At 47.2% G+C, this 24,561-nt stretch overlaps 1 protein-coding gene across 1 annotated transcript in view; it reads right to left on the bottom strand.

Annotated features, from left to right (window-relative positions):
• The window catches only part of LOC144151732 (uncharacterized), a 232,278-nt gene that overhangs the window by 72,597 nt on the left and 135,120 nt on the right, over window positions 1-24,561 (bottom strand). Inside the window, exon 2 of the mRNA XM_077682852.1 lies at window positions 3,056-3,340. Coding sequence (XP_077538978.1) covers window positions 3,056-3,313 — 258 coding nt within the window. The 5' untranslated portion in view covers window positions 3,314-3,340. The remainder of the gene's footprint in view (window positions 1-3,055; window positions 3,341-24,561) is intronic.

The raw sequence follows: 24,561 nt of genomic DNA on the forward strand, positions 1-24,561 counted from the left end.
CGAACATCTCGCCAAAACAAAAACCGGTTTTTTGGTCTGGCAGTCGGTGACTCGATTCAGCCACCCATTTTTCAAAGACGATAGTCTTTCTTGGGCTACTTAAACACAGAAATTTTGGTCTGTCTGCCTGTCTGTCTGTCTGTCCGTCTGTCTGTCTGTAACTCGATTCAGCCACCCGGCCAAAGTGAAATGCTTACTGCGCATTAGTCTTATATACTCACAGCCAAATGTAAACGTCTAAGCCCGGTTTATATGTTCATACTTGTCAACTTTGTTGAACAAGAATATGACATTACGCAAATATAAGAAAGAAAATTAGTACACAAGGGATATTTGCAGCGTTCCTTTATTAAAAAATTCCTGGATGCTTGGTTTTTCGATAGCAAATGATATTCTACACCTACTGCAGAAAACCGACGTCTGCTGTTCTGTTGCCCGCGCCACCTCTTGGCGACATGAGAAATCACGCGGAAACAGCAGAGAAAGGTTCCACTAGCTAGGTTTCACATTCTGCTTGGAACGCACGTGGAGCATGGCAACGCGGTTCTATGAACCTTGAAGTCGGCCTCCTCGGTTCACGCGCGTCTCCGCCGTACTGCAGCGCTGGCATCGAGGAACCCCGCCTGTAGCAGTGGAACGCGGTAAAATCAAATCGCCTTGAGAAAACCTTTAATGTGTTTACCTTGGGATGAGTGCGACGGAACAGAAACAGCATGAGAGGTGAGCGTGAAAGGAAAGAGGGGCATTTCCTTGGCAAAAGTGTACAAAGACGATCGTCTTTTGACGACATTTGCAACGAAAGGAGCAGATACGCGGCCAATTTTTTCCCATCGCTATCGTAAAAACCAGCCCAGCGGGCGTTCCTATCTAAATAGGGGCGAGGGCTGCCCGTTTAATTATATAAATATTTTGCCTCAAATGTACAGGTGCCGTCAGAAGTAATTGGAGCACGAGAGCTGTGGCTGAACCGCATAGGAGCGCCGTGTAGCTACAACAGCGGTAAACGAAACGAACAGAACACGCATGCGCGCCTGCCGACAGTGATAGCCCATTTATACTTCTCAACCCACTCTTAACGCGGCTTCCAGTATTATTCGCAGCATACTGGTCTCAGCGATGGCGCTGATAGCACAAGCAGTATCTGTCAGCGCACGCGAGCTGCTGGAGAAGCGTCGCCGTCGCAGGGATATCAAGTGACAATTTTTGTTTTTTAATATTTTTAGGTGGGTCTCCTATCAGCGCCATCGTTGAGACCAGTATACAGCGAACAACGCTCAGAACCGAGTTAAAAGAATTCGTGGGTTCAGAAGTATAGATGGGCTATCGATGTCGGCAGGCGCGCATGCGTGTTCTGCTCCTTTAGTTTACCGCCGGCGCAGCTGCACGGCGCTGGTTCGGCCGCAGCTCCCGTGCTCCAATTACTTTTGACGGCACCTGTACCTGCAGTTTTCTTTGCGCTAAACAACGGGGAGATGTATGACATGCGCCAGTGGTTCGGGAGTTTTGAATGGTTATGAAAACACAAACCGTTTATTTTTCGAAGCCTCGGTCGGTTGTAGACGGCGTTATCTCGGCCCGTGACCGACGGGTCTGTTATCTCGCTGCGCCGCCTCATTCCGTCAGTCGCTTGACATCGTGACAGCGAGCTACGACGACAAGGCGAGTACCTAAACGGCTCTGCTTTAAAAAAAATTGTGTTGGGTGGGACATGAGCCCTGGCCTCCAGAGCAGCTGACAGGAGCGCTAGCTACAAGGCTAACGCAGCGCCCTGCTAGAATGGAACAAGAAGTAGTCTGATGCCGGCGTCGTCACAGGTGCACGTGGCAGCACGTGCGTAGAACGGGTGCACGCGGAGGGCAGCTCTGACTGTCGGGAAGCTGCCGTATGAAACGAATTGCGGCCAGTCTGCATGTAGAAGCATTTCGCGTCAAAAGACGAAGAAACGAAAGCAAAGAAACAGACGTAAACACAAAATCGTTTTACGCGCCATGCCCTCGGGCAGTCGCCAGTCGTATTCGTCCATCACTGAGACGGGCGGTTTGAAAGCTCTCGAAGGGACAAAAGTCGAGCTTTTCGGAATCCTCGACGCGATTCCGACCATACAAAATGCGACCTCATTTATCACCACCAAGTTCCGCGCCATCATTGACTCCCATGTCACTCTATGGGAACTCTTCTTTACGCCCGGTCTAGACTCCTCTTCACATACGTGGAGCGGCTAAACCAGTCGCTGCGTAATGCTGCCCGGGAGTGTTTACACAATCCTCTCATGGTTCCCGCGTCCGTCCAGGAACAACCTGTCCCACAATAGGCATGCGAACGGGACTGGCAGCAAAAATACCGTCGAATTAAGAACCTCAGCCGGCAACGGCTTGCCGACGTCTCATCACCTGGCTTTCTTGCTCCTCTGCAGTCTCTACCAAGAAGATAAATTTCCGCCAATTAAGACTACGCTGACTCGGCCTACACGCCCGACGTCATCTTCAAATGGACAACGCCCAGGCACCGTGCTAGCCCTAGGTGTCCCCACGACGTCAGCAACAATAAACCGAACCTTTTCCACCTCATCTGCACATGTTCACCTTTATCTTGACTGAACCTGACAGGTTCCTCACAACGAAGGTACACCGGACGACTTCTGAAGAACAAGTCGGACATGCCAGAAACAACCCCAAATGCTAGAAACAACCCCAAATGCCAGAAACAACCCCAAACAAAAATAGGTCTCTATAAACTAGTATGATGGCGGATCGCCACCCCCTCTCTAGATGACCCCTCAAGTACACCGTTTTGTGGCTCCCGAGCGGCTAATTTTGGATAACCGGATGATCGTCGTATCCGAGTGTCCTCGCCACTACTTCAACTGTGCCTGTGGTACCCATAGGGCGTAATCAGACATGACGTGCCAAGTGAACACTCAAAGTTCAGTTAAAACATTCACATGAACAATCTTCCCCTACCCTTTTCCCTATATTCCACAACAGGCCCTATTGGCCTCCTCCTAATAAAGTCACCCCTGCCATTCCGGCAAGTGCGGAAGAGAATTCGTGCCCACCTGCGGTATCTCGTTGGTGAGCTGGCTGTGGCGTGCCATGCGGTGCATCTGTCGCCACATGAGCTTCAGCTGGGCGCACGACGGCTCCGGCGGCAGCACGGGCGGCAGCTGCTCCGCCTGGCGCCGCTCCAGCACGCGGCCCAGCTGCAGCGCCGACTGGGCCTCGCTGGGAAGCACCCACAGCGCCGCCGACAGCAGCGCAAACAGCCGCACGCTGCTCGTCCAGCCGACCGCCGCGCGGCCCCGTCCACCAGCCATGCGCGCCTCAGCTCCTGCAGGGCACGCCTGCAGAAAAGAAGGAGGAGAGGGGTTGTTCTTGCAGTGGAAAAAAGCGAAGTCGTGCATTGAACATACGCATATAGGTTGTATTCCCTGGCGAGGTACGCATGCAGGCAACAATGGCAGTGCGCTGTCCCTGGTTACGTCGGGCTCCGCGGGATGGCGGTACTTGTGCGTGCTAATAAGCACATGATGTGTGTTGGACGTTTCAACATCTACCTCGTCGAACGCAAAGTAATGCCTCAACTCCAATGTGAGTGCGATTGATAACATCTCTGTTGACACGTTGAGAATGGGGTTCAAACGGAGCAGACGACGCACGTCGGCGTTTTTTTTTTCTTCTGCCGTGCAGCCTTGCTTACCGTCAGTCCTCCTAGATAGTGCTACCATACGGAGCCGCGGACCGTCGTCCGCCATTGCTTTGTTTTTGACCGTATTTGCACCTGGTTTGTTTTTGTTACGGTAGAAAGTAATCGTTTCGTGAAACAAGGGGTATGCTCGACAAACAGGGTCACATAAGGCAACGTCGCTTACGCCAATCGTCCAGTGTCGTGTAAGACGTCTCCAAAGCGGCGGACAAGCACAGTGCGACTACTACCAACAGCAGCGTGCATCGGTACTTCTATGCTTACGTGTATTTTTGTAACTTTCATTGTTTACCGCGCCATTCTTACTGCTGTAAAAGGAATATGCAATAAATTTAAGCGCAAATACCTCGTTCGGCAAGCTTATAAGCCCTGCCTAATTTGCATTTGCTTTTGCTGGTCTCAGCCAATCGCGCAGCGGGGCATATGTCATCATAGGTTATGTTGCGGAAAATAAGCTGGTGGGTCGCATGTCCATTCCCTTTTTTTCCTAATTATACAGCTTATTTGAGCGAAGTGTGCGTCAAATGTGGTGTCAGTATGATTCTAACGAGGCAATGTTTCGAATGAACCAAACTAGTGTTTTTAATGCATGGCCCCTTTAAATATCGTATTTGAGGGAAGTTTACGTTAAAAGTGGTGTCAGTGTTATCCTAACGAAGCAATCTTTCGAATGAATTAAGCTCACATTTTGTATCTATGGCCTCTTTAGGTAACACAGGTTGAGAGTACCAATTCTGAAATTTTATACTTAAAACGTCTGAGGACACGTAAGCACTTTATGAATTGTAAAGGCGAATGCATTCAATACGATGGTTGACGTCACAGCCGCATAGAAATAGGCGAATCGGCTGTGAGCGTCAGATCGCAGCTGTCATCTCTACCGCCCAATAGCATAGGTGGCAGGTGAGAATACTGGTTGCTCATTTTGACGTCGCGGTCATATGAGGATAGGTGAATCGGCCTTGAGGTTCTCACGGCAGCTGTGATTGTCAAGAATTGTGGGTAGGTGTGTGTTGACGCCACGGCCAAATGGTAACTGCTGAAACGTCTGTGAGCATCTAACGTCCACTGTTATTGTCACCGGCCAATCTACCAGAGTGTGTAGGTCGTCAGGCCCGGATCTAAATTTAAGGCCCAAACGGAGTGTCACGTAACGTCAAACATATCGTACGCCAAGCTGCCTGTGGCGGTTGCAGATGTTTTATTAGTCGGAAGCAACAACGCATTCGCCAAGACGATATACCATCTCAAGTGGTACAAATCACTCACTAACGGTTTATTATTTTTGATTATTTATTGATCTTTTGACAATCAGAAATTGATTGATTGTAGGGTTTAACGCGCCGACGCTACGCAGGCAATAAGGCGCGCCGTAGTGAAGGGCAGCGAAATAATTTTGACCTCGTGGGGATCTGTCGTACACACGGGCGTTTTTGCTTTTCGATCAGAAATCGCCAGGTGCTGAGGCAAAAGGCCACGGTAATAGTCGCCTGACTAGGCGCCCAGCACCTGACAGCGAAACCAACACGAACAGAAGCAACTATACATGCCTAAATAAATATAAATATGATACACACCTTTAGCGTAATAAACAACAAAAATAATAAACGCTATAAAGATGTATAACCAAAGAGAGATACACGTTTTTCCTGCGTAACAAAATTAAAATAAAATTACCGTGCAATCATTCCGCTTTTACCAAGGAAACAAAAATAGTGTAAACGTATATGCAAAATAACACAAAATTACAAGAAAATCTTACACATCACGTAGAAAATGCAATTTCGTTTTCCGTCTAAAAGCGGCTACCGAAGAAATGTGTTCAATCATGTCATACTGTGGGAGGTGACTGTTCAGAAGACGAGGAATTTGTTAGTTAAGTGTTTGAGTGCCATAATTCGTTCTGGTTCGTATTTTTATAAAGGGTTTATGCCGAAGATTATACGGCACTTCAGTGTCAGTGTAATTAAAAAGAAAAAAAAAAGTGTGGGTCAGCTTTGAACTCCACAAAAATCGTTTCAGCCAGTCGTTTATTATAGAAAGACTGAACATCAAGTATGCAATCTTGTTGAAAGTATGGAAATGCGTTGGCATAGCTTGACAGATGATGGATGAACCGCAGACCCTTTTTTTTTTGCATGCGATTCAAGCCTACCACGAACGATGGTGATGCAAATCGCCATACAAGTACGCAATAATGTAAGCCTGAGTGTTCGACGCGGAAAGTTAATTAAACGTGTTGACATGCCGCGCCCCAAACCCCAAACCAATCTAAAAAATACACAACCACCCTTATATGCTAAAAGAATGTGTTGAATTGGGCTAAGGGCGCATATTACAGTAAAAGGAAATCGCGGGCATCGCAAAAAAATTTGGCAATGCTGAGCCTCCAGCCCAGGTATTTCGCTCCAAAAACTCCGATTCTATTCCATTGCTACTGAAGCCAAAGAGCGGGTCTCTCTTAGCAGGTGCTCGGAAAAACAGAGGGAGTATTCCAAGCGAGCCACTAGATATCGCTGGTTGCGGGCAGGAAGTGGAGGGCGTGTACCCGCAGGGGAGCGGAGCGGAATCTCGCTTCACTATGACCATTCACCTTCAGTCCAATCGAGGGAAAAAAAAAAAAAAAAAAAAAACGTGGGGTGACGCGTTCGATTCGCGTTCAGGAGGCCCTTAATTCCATTGCTCAACAGTTCTAGGTTTCTGCAATCGAATTTTAAATAATTTTTTTTCGTTATCCTTGTGCCGCCCGTAGTTTTAGTGTTTTTGCTAGACACCTGATGGCGGCTCCTCGGATCAATCGAAAATTTAATGCCTTCGTATTTCAAATATTCCTTGGAATTCAGAAAGTATTCCTTTGAACGGATCTGTTAACCCAGGGTATTTTAAACCTTTCAGATTGTTGTACAGCCCGACCAAATTTACATCCAATTTACTTGCCTTATGGGCCGAAGGGCCGCCGGGAAACGTAATAATAGAGAGTGTTGGCATTCCGTACGATCCGTGCCTAGCGTTCGTACAGTATTGACTGGGACCCGTCGGGGCACTTGCGCATTCGTTCCGATAGGATGGATTAGTTCCGCGTGCCGGCCCTCGCCATGCCCGCTCATTCGTCACGGTGGGGGGGTTTTCGCTTAGCCGTACCCGCGTGCGCAGCCGCAGTCGAGTTCCGGTCAACACGGCACGAACGGAACGAACGGAACATACGGAGGGCTAAAACTGTTAAAACTGTATATTGTTACGTGGCGGTGGGGTTCTACCGCCACGTAATAACATTATTTGAGTTAGGGCACCACTATTTGGAGTTACATATGTAATAACGTTGATAGAAATAGCAATTCTTCAAAATAAAGATTCACATAAAAAAAAAAACACTGGGCCAGATTCCCCTGTCAGAGGAATCGGTGAAACGCGAAAGTGGAATTGCGGCGAAATCGGCAGCTGAGCATGATTTGCGGGTCGGCGGCTGTCTTGGGCTGTCGGCTGTCGTTGTGCTTGGCGAACGGGTTCCTGCTGCAGGATCGCTTCGGCAAAGGTGTACTGGCGTCATTTTCGGGACGGATATGACGTCACTGAAATATTGGTGTATCCCGACATAAAACACTTTCGTGTTAAAATATAAAACCCGAGACCGAACAACCCTAAGTGTAACGTACTCTTTAGTACTAAAGGTTGCTTACCCGCAAGAAAACCGTGTATGCGGGTTGCACTCTTCACAGGCCGTTTGCTTCGTTCTACTGGCGTCATTTCCGTGACGAATATGACGTCATTTAAATGCGTGTATCCTGGAATAAAACGTTGTCTTGTTAAAAACAATTATGCAGGATATTCTCTTGTATTCGATGTTGGCGACAAACGTTCTCGGCTATGTTCATGGTATGGTCGTCGAAGCACTCCGTAGCTCGAGCTTCCTGACAAAGAGTGAGGTGTAGGGGAGTTACGAAGAAATTTGTAGCTTTGCATGCTAATGTACTGAAGCTTGCTGGTGCGTGCGTTATTGTTAAAAATAAAGAAAAGTTGCTTTTCCCATCACTGATATGTTGCCCTGTAGCGCAGTTTTGGGTCTGAAAATTTTGTTCCTTTTTGCTCTTTCGTTCTTGGTTCGAACTAATTGGGCGTGATTTTATGCGCACGTTATGCACTTGGGGCCCTGCTTCAAATAAACAAGACCAATGTTTTCCGGGTCCACGATGTTGGCCTGTCGAGACGAAGGGTCATCCTATAAGTGCGTCACGAAAACATAACGCAGGCGTAATCGATAGCCGATAGCCGAGAATATCGTATGAGGCTGTCCCCAGAAACCACAACACAGATCACAGACAATAGCGATAAGTACTTTAGAGAAATGGGACCGTGTTGCTGACTCAACGCAGCCTTGACCAATTGGTGGAAAATGCCGCTTGGAGTCACGGGCTCCAGGCCGCTATCTGACGGGAAAGGACCGTGAAACATTTCTTTTCGTCCCCTTCCATTCCCCAGTTTGGGCAAATAAAATTTTGGCACCATTCAACACCAGACGACTCACTGAATCTACCAGTTACCCTCTTTCATTCGGCCACATCTATGGTTTGACAAGCACATCATCTTTTCAACATCGTGTTCATAATCATCAGCGTGGGCGTCGGCAGGGGGGGGGGGGGGGGGGGGGGCATGCAAAAAACGCACTTTCCCCGCCCCCTTCCCCCCTTCCCCCCCCCCCCCCCCCCGCAGGTGCACTTGAGCTCTTGCCTTCTCCCCTCTATCTTTATCAGCTCCGCTGCTCCACTCGTGATTCCATGTTTTCCCTCTGACACTGGTGAGCAGATACCTCCCAGAATGTGCGACCACAACGTCTAAAAGAAAAAAAAGAGCGGTGGGTGGGTTGTGCTGATCTTGCTCGAGAACGCAAGTAGACATCCCCAACGAAGTGGTAAGCCATCCATCCATCCAAGGAAGTCTTTACCGTGTAAATGCTGCCCATAGAATTTTTCCTCAGAAACCGAAGTTTTTACTACGAATGAATTCTAGATCTACCTTGTCTAAAGTCACGAAAGCTTATTTAGTGGCTTCAACGTTGTCCGTGCCTGGGATAGCTATGCCCGAGTTCTTTGTTAACGACTGCTCGCCTAAAGGCAGGTACTGAGCCTCTCAATGACCGTGTCAAATGTGTTCGAAAGGCTGGATTGTGTGCGCTTTGCACCTGCAAAACATTCTGGTCGGAAGCTGTTCAGAGTCGAAACGTACGTTTACTTTTTCTTCCCGCACAGCTGTGCTAAAGCTGCAAGGCCATAAGTGCAAGGAACGGGGTTCCGGTGAATATGGAAATCCGTTGAGATCCCGCGGGCCCCCGTCGTCTTTTCTGTTTCCGGGCCCCCGTGAGGGACTGTGAGCATTCACAAAGTAAACGCATCTGTCAATCGCAAAGTGCTCACATCCGTTCCGTATTTTCGGAAATCTGGGTGCGTGCTCGAAAGCTTTTGCTGACTGGCGGAGCAATAAACTTTTTGAACCCCGTTTGCCACCCCTCGGGATCTCGTTTCGTCCGTAAGTGGGCGGCAAGTTTACTACGTCGCCTGAAGTCCCCCGTTCTGCTTCCGTTCCAAAGGCAAAAAATCCCTTCTCTCCCCCCCCCCCCCCCCTTTTTTTTTATCTCGGCTGCAGGGTGGCAGCGGCAGGTGAAATCGGCAGCACCGACGTTCAGTTCCTCACGTGCGTTGCATCACAAACTCAATTACTGTATTTGCACCATTCAAACGCGTGCGTCCTTTTTATGAAAATAGGCGTTCAAAAATCTCTGCGCATTAGAATCGGACTCAAAACTCGAAACCGAGACGAAGCGCTTCATACGAATGATGGCCAGCCACATTTCCATCGGTTCCACATTCCCTCAACCCAACAAAACACGCGCCCAGCTTACTCATCCGATACAATGTCTAAGTCACCAACATGCAGGGCTAAAGGAGAATGAATCCTGCAAGCTCATACAAGCTCGGCTACTTAGTCGAATTACCTATGGAACGCCGTATGTCACACTCAAACAAGCCGAATTGTTAAAACTTGACATAGCAGTACGGAAAACCTACAAAACAGCCCTTCATTTGCCAACCTTTATGCCCACACAAAAACTCCTCGAACTGGGGCTCACAATACCGTTGCGGAGATTCTTTAGCACAACACACGACTCAAATCCATCGCCTTCACCTTACTCCAACAGAACGACACCCGCTCGGTCTTGTGGAACACGACACCCCGAAAGCTCAGGGCTCGCCCCACCCGATCCCCATTTGTGTGCGTCAACGAATTCACATCGCCCCTACCCAGAAGCACATGCACCGAATTGCAACAGGGCCAGAAGACTAGCTCGTGTCCGAACGCTACAAAGAAGACTTGACAGGGAACCGCACGTCCGATATACAGATATTGCGTGTACTCACCACGACCGGCGTACCACAATTGTGGCTCTGGGTTCCACGGGTACCACGATGACTGCTGCCACGTACCGCGGAATCTCCCCAAGTACTGCTGAAACAATCGTCATAGTTCACGCCGCTACTACGCACCGCATTCAGCACCCACTCACGAGTGTTACGGATTCCCTCCAGGCATGCCTACACTACAGTCGCGGACAAACTCCTCTGGAAGCAATTATCCTTCTGCAAAAACTTCCCCCTCAACTATCCACCACAATAATATGGACCCCTGCTCACACCAACCTGCTGGGGAATGAAGCATTTCATGCTGCAGCCCGCGAGATTGAAAACCGGGTATGCAAGCATTCGAATCTTCAGCCACGGAAGACATCATCACCGACCCCCTGACCCCCACTGAAGCCATTCTCACACACTACGGGCACCTCCGCTACAAATACCATCCACCGAACCCTCCCTCACGCACTTCCAAGCATACACCTGGCGACCGCTACAAACAGATACTACAACTGTACATGACTCCACCACGTTGCTCCAACGCTGTACCCGAAAACTTGTCAACCAAGTAATACCCCACTAGACACTTTCCATCTTGTCACTGATTGGCCGCGCACTACACTCCTACCTCCCAGACACATCCCGACCCCTTCCCGTGAGCAGTGGGAAAGGTTGCTGACCAGCTCCGACCGTGAAGATCAAGCGATGCTGGTCGACCGGGCGGTGACGGCGGCGTCCTCTCGCGACCTCCTGGACGTAGGCGGCTGACCACATCCCTTCCTTTACCAAGTTTCTCTATAATAAACGTTTGTTCATTATCATTATTGTCGCAGTCGCTCCGGTGCTGTACTGAGAAGAAAGCTGCGCGAATTCTGCCAGTGTCAAGATCGAAAAGAAACAATGTCATCATACGAAGCTTTGTTTAAACGCAAAGAAAACGCAAAGAAACGGAAGGGAAACGAGCAGCGTCCCGTGCATAAGGAGTCCCGGAGTCCCGTGGTCGCCATTGGCGAAAACAAAGAGACCGCATTTTTAAGTGCAATGCTTCGAGGAAGGGCTTTATCTTTCACAGCTTGTGTCGATATATGTTCAATTATTTCGTACGAAAGGTAGAATTATTTTGGCATTATTTTGTCTGCAAGGTAGAATCGACACGAATTTATTTTTGTGGTTTCCGGGTGTTGAATTCTACTGCGCCTTACAATCGGAGCGCGTTAGAACCATGCAAATACGGTACATACACAATAGAAACCTTTTCATATAAGCCGGTCGTGGCCACAAATTTGTGCTTCATAGCGTAAACAGGAAAAGAGAAAAATTAGGCTATGATCCTCGCAGCTCCACTCGCCAAAGGGAGCTCGCGACTTGACATCAATCAGCATCGCCAGCTTTTATTGTCAAGCGCGGTGCCATTGCAAAGCTAAACTGGTCATTAGAGGCTTCTTCCAAGAAACATGTACCCACTACACAACAAATCTCGACGCATAGCAAGAGTACGAGCCATGAATAATAAATACGGCGACAATCCAACAAGGTATACGGGCGCGTCTCCATGCAGAAACAAGCCAGCCCACATCGTGTGTGTCACCAATGCAGCAGGGCAAGTAACAACCGCCCTCACCGTCCACACAACATCAACGGAAGCTGCTGAAGAAGCCGCTATTGCCCTGGCCATCACGACAGGAAAAGATGCAATTACAATTTTGACGGATTCGCAGGCGGCGTGCCGCAGTTAACAACGAGGCCGCACCAGCAAAACGGCACTTCAAATTCTTAAGAATACTGCCCACATACCTGAAACGCGGCTCATCTGGATACCTGGTCACGAATCTCTCGAAGGTAATGAGGCGGCTCACGCCGCTGCCCGCGCGCTCATACACCGGGCCATTACGACAGAGGGACAAACACCACTTGCGGCCCCCAAAACAGAACCGCTTGTCAGGTATGCTGACATTCTCATTTACTACCGTCAAGGCCGAAGAACCTTCCCGACTTCGCATTCCCATTTAACAAGAGCAGAGGCCACCACCCTTCGAAGACTACACACAAATACGTACCCCCACAGAACCCTACTCCATGCGATTTACCCCACCCAATACTCGTCAACCTGCAATTTCTGTCCGACGCCCGGTACAGTGTACCACCAGATTTGGGAGTGCCAGAAGACCCTAGGCCTTGGTCCAATAACTTCCCCCTCCTACAAGCAGTGGGTGAACCGCCTGACGAGCCCAGACCTTGGGATCCAGCGTGAACGGGTGAAGAGGGCCTGCACCGCCAGCCGAGCTCAGGGCATCCCGGAATAGGGAAGCCCCCTTCTGGGCGGGTGCCCTAACATCTGCACCAGCTTGACAAATAAAGATTTATTCATCATCATCATCAGGCATATTCAGATTCTGATTCTAATGTTGCGCCTCGTCTGACAAAGAATATAGATGACCAGGGAGAATACCCGTAGCCTCTTCATCCGTTTCTTTTCGACTGTCTGCGATCAGCCTGGGAAGAAAGATTTTGAAACACTCCCGCTTTTGCTTTATTTTTATTTCCTCCCCCAAAGACTTCGAGGGAACGAGCAAGATTTCAAGACGAAGCTGTGCGAGCCAGTTAAGAAATGCTGCCATTCGGCGACTTCGACTCAGCAGATAAACTCTTTGACGTCGATTGTGGATGGGAACGGACTTTAATGGGAGTCCTATGGTTGTTTGTTATTCTCTTATAAACAACCTGCGGCCCCCGGGCCGGATTATGCGGCTCCTGACACGAGGTCAGAATTTGCTCCTTCCTTTGTCAGTTCCTATCTCGAGGTCAAGGTCAGCATGGTACATTTGACCCTATATGGGGTTAGACAGGAAAAAAAAAAGAAAACAAAAAAACGAGGTTTCTGTTGCAGTTTTGTACATTAATGTAAACTCGCCAATTTTTTCCTCTTTGCTGCAAAGCACACCCCTCCCCCCTCCCCCTTGGCCGTCCTGCTTTCGCAGTGTCGTGTTCATGCAAATCGGCCATCCGCCTCAAAAGGTTGTCTTAGGGGATGTATTCCAATATCCATCGTCCTCTGCGAGCGACCTAATATCCCGTGAACGTTCGTTTAGCGTGACTTGGCGCGTGAAAACGTGGCTTCGCTTGACGATGCCGGGTAACCGCGTGTTAGGACTCGGTATGCCTTCGCTGGATCGTGAACGAATTGATAAAAAGGGGCAAACAGCACTCACAGAGATAAAGACTTTGCGATGCCCGCGCATGGTGCGTTTACAGATGAATGACTGGAAAGATGGGTTGCACAAACCAAAAACCAATTTTTCGTAATCTTGACTCGCAACGACATGTAACCTTTACGTGGTGGCTCGGTCGGCGCAATACAATTGTTCGAGAAACCTGCGCCTTCGCTCGTTCTGTTAAAGGAGCCATGAAGACAAAATACAAGTTTGTTTTATTCGAAACATTTCGTGTTTTATAGTGCCCCCAGCGCTTGTCTGGATACAAACGCTGCTTTGTTCACTGAGAAATTAATCAATTTAAGTTACAGTTTTAATTTTCCCGCTAAATCGTGTGTTTTCGTGGTCTGCAGTAACATCACAGGAACCTACCGCCCTGCAGCCTGGGGTGCCTTTATTTACGCGTCCGCCGTACAGGGTGGAGACACGTATACGCTGGTGCCGCCATTTTGGGTCACTCGCTCGCCGCCCAAGCTAGTCATTGTATCAAAACCACGCTAAGCTTATCGCCGCAACGCGGTTTACTCGCGAAGTTTGAATCATATTATCTGTTTCGCGTTGCTGGGTCTCGTAGGAAACGAAAATCACAGTGCGATGAGCACGTTGACCCAACTGCGGTGGCACGGGACCATTCAAAGGGTGTCTCCACCCTGTACGGCGGCGCTGGCATCGAGGTACCTACGGCGGCGTTCGCGCTTTTGTTTACGTTAACCTACATGGCGTCAACATACCGTGGCAAGCCGTATTTAATCCTGGCTTGTTTTTGTTCTGGGAAAAAATAATCGTCTCGTGTAACATAGTGCTCGCTCGACAACAATGGTCACGTAAGACACCGTTGCTTGCGTCAATCGGCCAGTGTCGTCTGAGACAACCCCAAAGCACCGCAGTGCTGTGCAGCTAAACCAAGCATAGTGCGCGCAGTACTATACTGCTATGTTTACTGTGCTTTCGTAACTTCCACTGTTTGTCCCACCATTCTTATTGCTTTAAAAAGAATGTGCCCTAAATTTGAGCACAAAGAGCTCGTTCTGCAAGCTTGTAAGCTCAGCCTAATTTGCGTTTGCTTTTGCCGGCCTCCGCCAACCGTAGAGCAGGCTGGTATGACATCATAGGTTCTGGTGCGGGAAATGAGCTAGTGGTTCGCATGGTCATTCCATTTTTGTCCTAATTAAAAAACTTATTTCAGCGAAGTTTACGTTAAAACTGGTGTCAGTATGATTCTAACGAGGCCGTCTTTGGAATGAACCAAACTTGTGTTTTGTTTTCACGGCTGCCGTTATGTAACGCAGTAGACTCTCTCTGTGATGTGTGACGTATATTGGCGTTTTGAAACATGTAACCCTTGAGAACAGAAAAGAGGTTTTTTTTTTCCATCTCCTTCATGAAATCCTTTAAATGCTATGGAATTTCGGTTTACCACCGTCCCCCCTTATTCTCCCCCATTCCACCTCCGACGTCAGTGAAACAGGGTTGCGCCCCTCAAAACAATATCCGCCCGGCGCATAACATCATCAGCCATGTCCGTTGAGGACGAAGGCTGATTCGTCCGCTCAGGACCAAGGCATTTCTCAAGACTGCCCAAGCACTCCTGTAGTGCGGGCTTAGTTCGTTCTTGTACCCGCATTCCCTCCTTTCATACCTCCATAAATATAGTGTCTTTCCCTGTGTGTCTCCGTAGTCTCCTCTCTAGGCATCCACTCTGGTACCTTGGTAGTGCAAATGCCATAAATTCAGCGCATAACAAGCCCAGCTCCCGTTCACTCCTGTCTCCTAATTTGAACAGTAATGCCTGTCACCTGAGCATGTTCCCACTTCCAAGACGCTTGTTTCCTGTTCCTAAGAGTTACTGCTATAACCCCTCCTTCCAAGACCTGTTGGGCTGACGTTAGTTTTTTTGCATGTGTTTAGTGAGGCAAGAAGTTTCTGCCCGTTAAGACATTACCGCCAATGCGCATTGGTCTCATACCATTGTGTTTAGTGACTATTGCAGTCAAACCCGATTATAGCGAACCCGGTTATATGCGCAGCGTTTAGTTCGATATAGCCGAACCCGCCTATGACAAGGTTTTTGTTACAATTCCGCCATGGCATACAGAAACGAACCCAGTGAATTGTGCCATTACCAAACAGAAAAACAATCCATTCATTGCCAGCAATACAGTTACTTGCCGCCCTAGGTGCCTACTTCGCAAAGAAAGAAAAGACGGTCATTTTTGTTTTCTCTTTCATTTTGGTGGCGTCAATTAGCACACAATTCTCTACACTACACGAGATATCGTTTGCACCTGTTAGAGTCGGCGTCCGTCAATACCGAACAATATTGGCGGAGCACGTCGACAGCTGAAAGCGCTATATTAGGCGTCGGATGGCTTTCACTGGCGACATACCCCGCTTTTTCTGTGCTTTCAGCAGCACCAGCTGCCATGGCATCAGATGACAGCAGCGGCAACGTGGTCCTCGACACTCAGAAAATCCTGGAAGGTCACTGCTTTTGGCAAAGCATCGGGAGCGTTGGCGAGCGCTTCCCACAATTCACCGATGCTGCCGTCTTCGTCCGGACTCGCTGACTGGGCGGGTTCCGTCGTGAGTCCCGCGTGTCGGAAACAGTTACGGAAAGTTTCGACCGTCACGTCCCTCTATGCGAGGCTCAACCTCGCAATCGCGGCCAATCAACACCTCAATCACCGCTCCGAGATTTGCATTTCGGCGGGAAGTCTACGCGCCGAGTTCGATTTATAAGATGCGAACTTCGTTAACAGGAATATGTTTCACATGTATTTCCGTAACTGAATTTTTGTTCGATATATAGCATAATTCTCTCTATCCGGGTTCGTTATAATTGGGTTAGACTGTATCACTATCACTCACTATTATTAAATTGAGAGTGCAGGTCTAGTGGGCCCTATACAATGTCAACTCTGAACCGCAGTTCTCCTCCGGCAGTTTCGATCAGCACGAACGAAGAGCCAGGGTTGGTTTATTTCCGTAGTCTATAAACACCCAGTAAGGGGGAAGATGATACCCTGCTTATTTTTCTAGGGTGCCATGAATATGATGAATTGTTGAGTCGTTCCTCCACTCGCCACAAATCTGGACTTTTGCATATGCCGTAAGCTGCATTTTATAAACAGCTTGCATACAGCCCCGGAGTGTGGTCATCGATGGGTAATGTTTAGGCTCTTTGACGCCACTCTTCTTGCGAATCAGCATTAAGCTGGCATTATTCCTGTCTCGGCACCGCCTTAAACTCCACAAGAATCTTGAACATATCTTTGTAGGATTTCAAGTACAATGTCTCCAGCTTTCTTTTAATGATTCACGATTTTTTTGTAGTTTCATGCTGATTTTCCTCCATACAGCTTCTCTGGTGCTTTACCCTTGTTCTTTTTTTTGCTAGGGGAAGGAAGCAGTATGTCAAGGGAAGACTGACCGCACCGTATACACTCGCAGGCGTACCGAGCATTCATGTCGACCGATGCAGTATAAAGGTCGGCGCTGATTTAACGGGCTCACCTTCCACTTACCATGTCGCCGTCCGAACCAGAATGGGAACCTGGCTGCACCGGCTGCCTTTATAACGGACGACATCACAGGACTTTGCTCGGTTTGTGAGCGGTGCGCAAGCAGTCAACAAGTTCGTTTATATGCCCTAACCGTTTTGTGCAGATGCTGCACCTTTCGCAAAGATTCAAAAAACCAGGCTGCTACTGCCCACACGCCTTACGTCAAGAATCGGTGGAACGTTTCTCGCAGACGGGCCGAGAATTTATCCCTTCGGATGCAATATAAAGATCGACGTTGTCGGCTGTGTGCCGGCTGCCAGAGAAACTGCGGGAGGCGGTACAAGGCGCCCCCGCTGCTGTGAACAGAGGTGAAGCGACAGAAAAGGAAAAACGGGATTCCGGTGCAGCCTGACAGAGATTCTGCAGAGAAAGCCGCCATGGAGAACAAGCGCGAGACATACTATCTTGGGATACCGAGCCCCGTAGGGATTGAAGGGATAACGTAGTTGATGACGAAACATGGTAGATACAGACACGGTACATCGAAAATCACCGGGAAGAAATTGCTAAGTTGAACATGGACAAGTCCAGACAGGGCGCAGGCATTTGTCAAGTGCAAAACAGACGTTTTGCCTGCACCCTCGCATCACTGCTTTCTCTGGAAGCCTGTGGTTGACAAATAAAATTGAAAATTTAAACAAAACGCGATATAACATAGACATGGCGCCACCAGCAACGCGTCGGCGACGGTCATCCGGTTACAACAGCTACAGGATTCCCCCCCCCAAAAAATACAGTGGGTTTGCGATAATTCGAGCTCAAGGGGGCCTCAGGATGTTGTTTAAGTTATCTGTAGTTTGAATTATCACAAGTTCCTTAAATATAACTTCGTGTAAACTTGTGTTGGAATGAAACATTCTCACATATATACAATAATACAACATTCACGCCCACTAGCAATACTACAGCATTAACACACAATACTTAAGGGCTAATTTACAGTTTGACAAAAAAAATCGCGAATAAACGACTGCTTTGTCTTCGTATGAGAGTACAAAACAAACTAAGTTTTCGATGCCAGCATCTTTCTCTTTCTTTCTTTCTTTCTTTCTTTCTTTCTTTCTTTCTTTCTTTCTTTCTTTCTTTCTTTCTTTCTTTCTTTCTTTCTTTTTCTTCCTTTATTCCTTTCTTTCTTTGTTTCTTTTTCTTTCTCTATTTCTTTCTTTCTTCCCTTCTCTCTTTCTTTCTTTCTTTCTTTCTTTCTTTCTTTCTTTCTTTCTTTCTTTCTTTCTTTCTTTCTTTCTTTTTCTTTCTTTCTTTCTTTTCTTTCTTTCTTTCTTTCTTTCTTTCTTTCTTTGTTTCTTCCTTTCTTTGTTTCTTTCTTTCTTTCTTTCTTTCTTTCTTTCTTTCTTTCTTTCTTACTTACTCCTCAGGCGGTTGTTGGCGCGCGCGGTTGCGCATTGGTGCGTGCATGCAGGTAATCGGCTTTGTTTGGGACTGTTGGTGATATAAGGATGCAAATGTGCAGCTAGAAGCATTCAATTCAGCAGACAATTCCCGGCTAGAACAAGCAAAAATGTACGAATTAACCGAATTTACGCATTAGGGCAGTTTGAATACAGCGGCTTTAAAATACATTGAAAACATAGCTGGCCAAGCAAAATGTTGAAATTGGTCTGAATTAACCGAAAGTTCGAATTATTTGAGTTTGAATTATCGCGAGTCTGATGCACTTAGTAGAAATTTTCCTCGAAGACGAATTGGAAACTTCGTGTTGCGTCCGCTAGATTGTGGTTTCTGCGAACTTCACACTCATTCACTTTGATTTCTTTATTAATACGCATAGTGGGGAGAAACGTGCGCAGAACAAAATAATATAAAGATGCAGTCAACTGCACATCCGGCTTGCGGCATATCATACTTACAACACAGCTGTATATGCAGATACACAACACAGAACTAGTACACATAAAGTGACCGAGATCATAAAACAAAATAAATGAAGTTGTGGGCACAAACAAAACGCTTTACACGGACGTCCAACGAATGATTCATTCGATGTAACAGAGACGATGTCGCAAGGGAAGTTGCTCCAATTGCGGATGGTCTGGGGGAAGAAAGACAGCCGGAATGAATGAGTTTAGCAGAAGTATTTCCTAACAATAAATGTTTGATGCGCTCGCTGTGATGCCAATAAAAATTTCCTTTCCGCGCTATGACTGCTTGAGAATGATAAATTTCGGTAGAAAGTGGATGTTTTTTTGGGGGGCCGATTTTTCGAACTTCAGTTGTTCTTTTGTTTAGGTTGCGCTGTCACACAGCGCATGATAAACTTCAGCAGAAAGGTTGATATTTTTTTTTTTTGGCGGCGGCGGCGGATTTCCCGAACTTTATCTGTTTTTATGTTCCGGTTGTGCTATATTCCACGCCGCATGATCAATTTCAGTAAAAAGTTGATGTTTTTTTTTTGGCGACGCGGCCGATTTTCTGAATTTTAGTTTTTGTTTTGTTCCGGTTGCACTATATCCCAAACCGCATGTTAAATTTCAGTACAAATTTGTTTTTTTTTCTTGTCGGCGGATTTTCCGAATTTTAGTTGTGCTTTCGTTCCCGTTGCACTATATCACACACTCCTTTTTCAGAAAACAAAGCGCACCGCTAAACTTTGTAACCTTTACAATTCCTGCTGAGCACACATTGTCGGCGGATCCCATACCGTGCACGGATATTCCATGATTGACCTTACGTTTGACTTGTAGAGTAAATCATTCCATTCGGAAGGGAGGTATTTAGCATACCATCCTGAGCAAAAGTATTTACCTAATGCCCTACATGCTCTAGCTGCCACATAGTCAACTTTGCGTTGCCAGTGAAGGCTACACGTAAAATAAACCGTACATATTTGTATTTTGTTAATTGACATAGCGGTTCATTGGTCATAACAAAAGCGATTTCATTTAATTTTTTTGTAAAGCCCACGAAATACCTTTGCGTAAATTAAACCAATAGTGCATTTTCAAACCAACTTGCTTACTTTTTTGTCGATGTCACTCTTTCACTTCGAATATCGGCATCTTCAGCCGATTTGATTTTGCTAAAATAATCTGAAAAAGTCTGTTACAAAGTTAATTTCAAAAGTGATATTGTCACGAAGTCAAAGACGACGTAGTTGCCTTCAAGGAAAACAAGTTTATTGGAGCGAACTTGTGCTCCCCTAACAACTCAAACAATACAGAGGCGGCGAAACGGCAGTCAACAAAGTGACGCGTGCAGGTGAGCTCTGGCGATTCGAATGCCACGGCGTCTGCTCTGCAGGCTTTTATCTTTCGGCGCAAGTGTTTCTGGAACCGTCGATTCGCATCCAGAACATTGTAGATCACAGAAGATTATTCTGGGCTAGCGACGTTAGGGCGAAACAGTCTGTTTATCTGAATGTGATAGCCCGTGCGGCATAAAATAAAGAATGGAAGCTGCACTTAGCTTGGAACGTAGATAACACAGCCGGGCGTGGCCCGGCAGTAAAAACAAACAATAAATAAAAAATACATGGTTCGTGGCAATATCATTAATATGAAATAAAAATAATAGCGGAGCCGAAACAACCCTGTGTAACTTCGGGTGTGATGTACTCCAGGCTTGACTGTACTACGTTTAGAATTACAACCTGCCTTCTCAACGGAAAAAAACTTTCCTACCTATTTTACTGCCCGTGGATTATTATCACACTTAGTGATTTACACAATACACAAGCAATGCGGACAGAGTATCGACAGCTCTTATGAGGTATGACAGAGACAACAGTATCTTTTATCTAAAGATTGACGAGCAAATTCTGCGAGGTTAATGAGCTGAGCACGAGGACGCGGGTTCAATTCCCGGCCACGGCGGCCGCTGTTCTGATGGAGGCGAAAAGCAAAAACGCCCGTGTGTACGAGATTTCGGCGCAGGTTAAAGATCCCCAGGTCGTCGAAATTAATCCGGAGCCCTCCCCTATGCGGCGCGCCTCATCGCCTGCGTTGCGTCGGCGTGTTAAACCCTACAATCAATCAATCAATCAATCAATCAATCAATCAATCAATCAATCAATCAATCAATCAATCAATCAATCAATCAATCAATCAATCAATCAATCAATCAATCAATCAATCAATCAATGTAAGGTTAATGACACAAGATAAACATTTACGAAAACTATGTTATGCGTAAAAGCGGTCACCAACCGTCTTTGATACATCAAGCGTTCCACGACGAAGGTTTCGCACATTTTCTGCTTCGCATACCTCTGGGCGACGACTAAATTCCTAGCCTCTCGCAGCAACGTCTAGCGCTTCTCGCCGCAGCAAAATCATTTCCCGCCATTGAACAAAATCTGAATGCGCCTCCTTTTTCCTGGACTCTCCATCATGTCCATGAAACAGCTAAAGCACGGTGAACAGTTCGGGGTCTTCGAGAAAACTACAAACTTCCCAGTCGTCGCAAATAAGATGGCCCCTGTTTCTGCGCGATCTGCTGGACAGCACAAAATGCGCATTCGCATTGTAACTCCCAGGGGAGATTCTGTGTGACTTTTTTGCCGTATACGCTGGCGTGGGGAAGTGACGTACTTTGGCGACTCTCGCTCTCCCTTCACGTCTACTCAAGAGATTTCACTGCTGCCACTCGTTACGAAGCGTATATAATCGTAAAAAGCTTCTGTGACATGATAAAATGTCTGTAGTTTGTCATTTGGGGACGATAGAGAATGCTGAATATGCCGCGATGGCTTTCTGCAATTGCAATTTTCAAACCTGCTGTTTCCAACGAAAATTGTGTGCTTCACATCGATCGACAGTGATTGAATTGCTAATTTTTGTCGACACATCAACGACGTAGCGATACTGAAGAAAAATGATCAATGCCATCCAAAGCAAGATACTTGATTTCGTCACTTCCGTTTCATTTCACATTATCGCATTAGAGAAGCTCAAATAATCGAAAAGAAACCGCAAATGATCACACTTATCATTAATTTACCGGTGACTTAGAAGAAAATTGGTTCGGTATTCTCATTCACAGAAGCGTTAACTTGAAAAAGATCTGAAAGTTTGTGGCACCACACCTTTACCATGGCCAGTGGTACGTTTACCGGGCCTAGGGATTGTGAGGGCCTTTTCTGACAATCGCTTCATGAACAAACCTACTTTCTTGGTTGGTGAAAAATTGATGCAGCCCATCGCTTTAGTGCGAAAGGCAGCAGTCAGTGAATGCCCGCAGTGCCGCCTTTAATACTCTTTTCCCTTTCAGTGGACTCGTTTCCAACGATCAGTACGCCTTCTGGGATGAGGCTGTGAAAGCCCGAAAGCCACACACCCGCAAATAGAATCTGCTCGATAGAATTGGAAATTTAGGCCGGGCGTCACACATACGGCGGAGGCGAAAAGGAGGAATAAAGTTGGGGGGGAGAAGCGGCAGAACCAAAAAGGAGAAATAGGTGAGCGGGGGAAACCGCTTGGAGGACCACGTGATGCTGACGCGGGGGAACGAACAGAGGAGGTCCAAAATCAATACATGCAGCGGAAAAAATCCGTCCCATTCGTTACATCCGCTTGACGTGGCTGCTCGTCGAAGGAGCGACGCCCACTCGTTCCTGTACGGCGTGCGGCTCTCTCGGGTTGCGCGCTGCTTTTTACTATTCGCCTCTGTTTGTTTGCACTCTCATCCAAATCGCTCGCCTCCAGCCGCGCTCCGCTGGCTCTCTCCGATTTGCTACAGCTCCTACGGTGCAATCCTCAAGCATTGCCTTCTAAGCCCTGCTTCTGGAATTTAGCGGAATAGATTGGAAGGCGGCAAACGGAAAAGAAACGTAGAAGCGACAAAAACTCAGTCTCATTACCTTCCAAACGAGCTGGGCGGAATCCGCAGTTCCAGCACTTGCTTTTGGTTCTAGGAAGCCCAGTTGGCTCTGTGTACACAAATCTTGCCGGCTTACTTTCTCTATGGCACACTGAGTGGTCTAGCGGCTAAATCGTAATTTAAAGCCGAAATTCAACACGGTCCTTTTTAATTCCCGTAAATCGCAGCGGTATTTTAATGAACCCAATTTCAAGCATTCTTAAATTTCTAGCTCCCGAACATGCAAAAACCTCTGCAATAACCTGGAAAGACAACGTGTAATCAATGAAAACTAATGCCGGGACATCTACAACTGATCTTTCCTACCGGTGCACGGGTAGCGCGCCAGCACCTCTAGCCATCCAGACTGGGACATTTTATGTGGCACCTACAATTTAAAAAAATGCTCAGACCCCCTCACATTTATTCTCGGCAAATTTAGAAGTCTACGTCTGCATCTACGGACGCGTGAACGTTTATTTGCAGCTTTCTTGAACTTACCGGCGAGATATGCGCAGTGGCGAAATCTCAACAAACTTAGCTGAAAGCGCGATCATCAAAAATGAAGTCTCTGACGCGGAGTCGCTTGCAAGTACGGCATCGTAGAAACCGGCTGGGACCCGCAACAGAGATAGGGCTGGAACAGCCGGCGCCCTCGGGGATCATGAAAAGGTGGCGCCACCTGCCTCGGTGTCTCCACGCGCTGATCACTGAGAGCACAGCCGGTTTGATGTGCGCCTATGGGTGCCTCAGTCGCTGTGACGGCTGGAGCGTCCTTTTTTTAACGACGATAGCCTTTCTTGGACTACTGAAACCCGAAATTTTGGTCTGTGTGATAGATCTCTCTTCTTTCTTTCTTATTTTCCTGTCTCTTAAATTCTCTTTTTGACTTCGGTCCAGTTTGTTTATTTTTAATTGGCGTCACCTGTGATACATATGTGGTACGGGTTGGGCTTTTATTTTATTTTATAGCCCTTTATTCTGTCTGTCTGCCTTCCCCTCGATTCAGCCGCAGGCCAGAAAAATGAAAGAATACGGAAACAAGAAGCTTATATTGGCAAAACCATTCCAAACCACCACATGTGGTATTGTACAGCATACTCGTCAATATTGTTGCGCAAAAAGGTGTATTCGAGGCAAAGCATCAATACATAACTGGTAGTAGGCAGTCCTTTCTTATTGGAAGTAGATGTGCACTTTATATTTGCAATAGCAAGAACACAGAACGCATTACAAACAAAATTGTAACCACAATTCAAATACAAAAAGGGCGCGCACTCAATGGTGGAGTTCGTGGCTCGAGCGGCAAACCGAGCAGAATAAAATATCGCAACAGATGGCGCCTTAGCAGTGCGAACACAGAAAAATTTAATTAAGGTCAGCAAGCCTCTATGGCGTTTATAATAGAGCACCCAGACTCAGGGGGAACAACGTGAGAGGTGGACGGGAGAGATGGGAGAAGCCGTTACGTGGCTAGGGCTTTTGAAGATAGTTGTGGCGAAGGAGGGAGATACGCGGCCAATTTTTTTCGTTTGAACGTGTCTATAAACGCTTCGCGGTAAGAAGGCTTGCAAAAAGTTTTAAAGAAGCAATGGCGAGAAAGCCAGTATGTGCTACCACCACCAAAATCGTGTGCTTTTCTTCTGTCCACTCACAGCTGTCGAGTCCATGCAAAGTGGACTAAGGAGTAGAGAATGCGAATGCGGGCGTGAATCCCGGAAAGCAGCGTACAGAAAAACAAAAACCGGGCCATCTCCACTACCGTCAAACCTGGTGAAGGGCGAAGCTTGCAGTGTATAACTGTATGATGCGGTTTCGATGATGCGGGTTCGATGTGTGATGCGGTTTCGAAACTATGATGAAGTGTATAAT

Source organism: Haemaphysalis longicornis, unplaced genomic scaffold (assembly GCF_048455015.1).
Source record: "Haemaphysalis longicornis isolate Haplotype H1 unplaced genomic scaffold, Haemaphysalis longicornis Haplotype H1 scaffold_9, whole genome shotgun sequence".
NCBI classification, from domain to species: Eukaryota; Metazoa; Arthropoda; class Arachnida; order Ixodida; family Ixodidae; genus Haemaphysalis; species Haemaphysalis longicornis.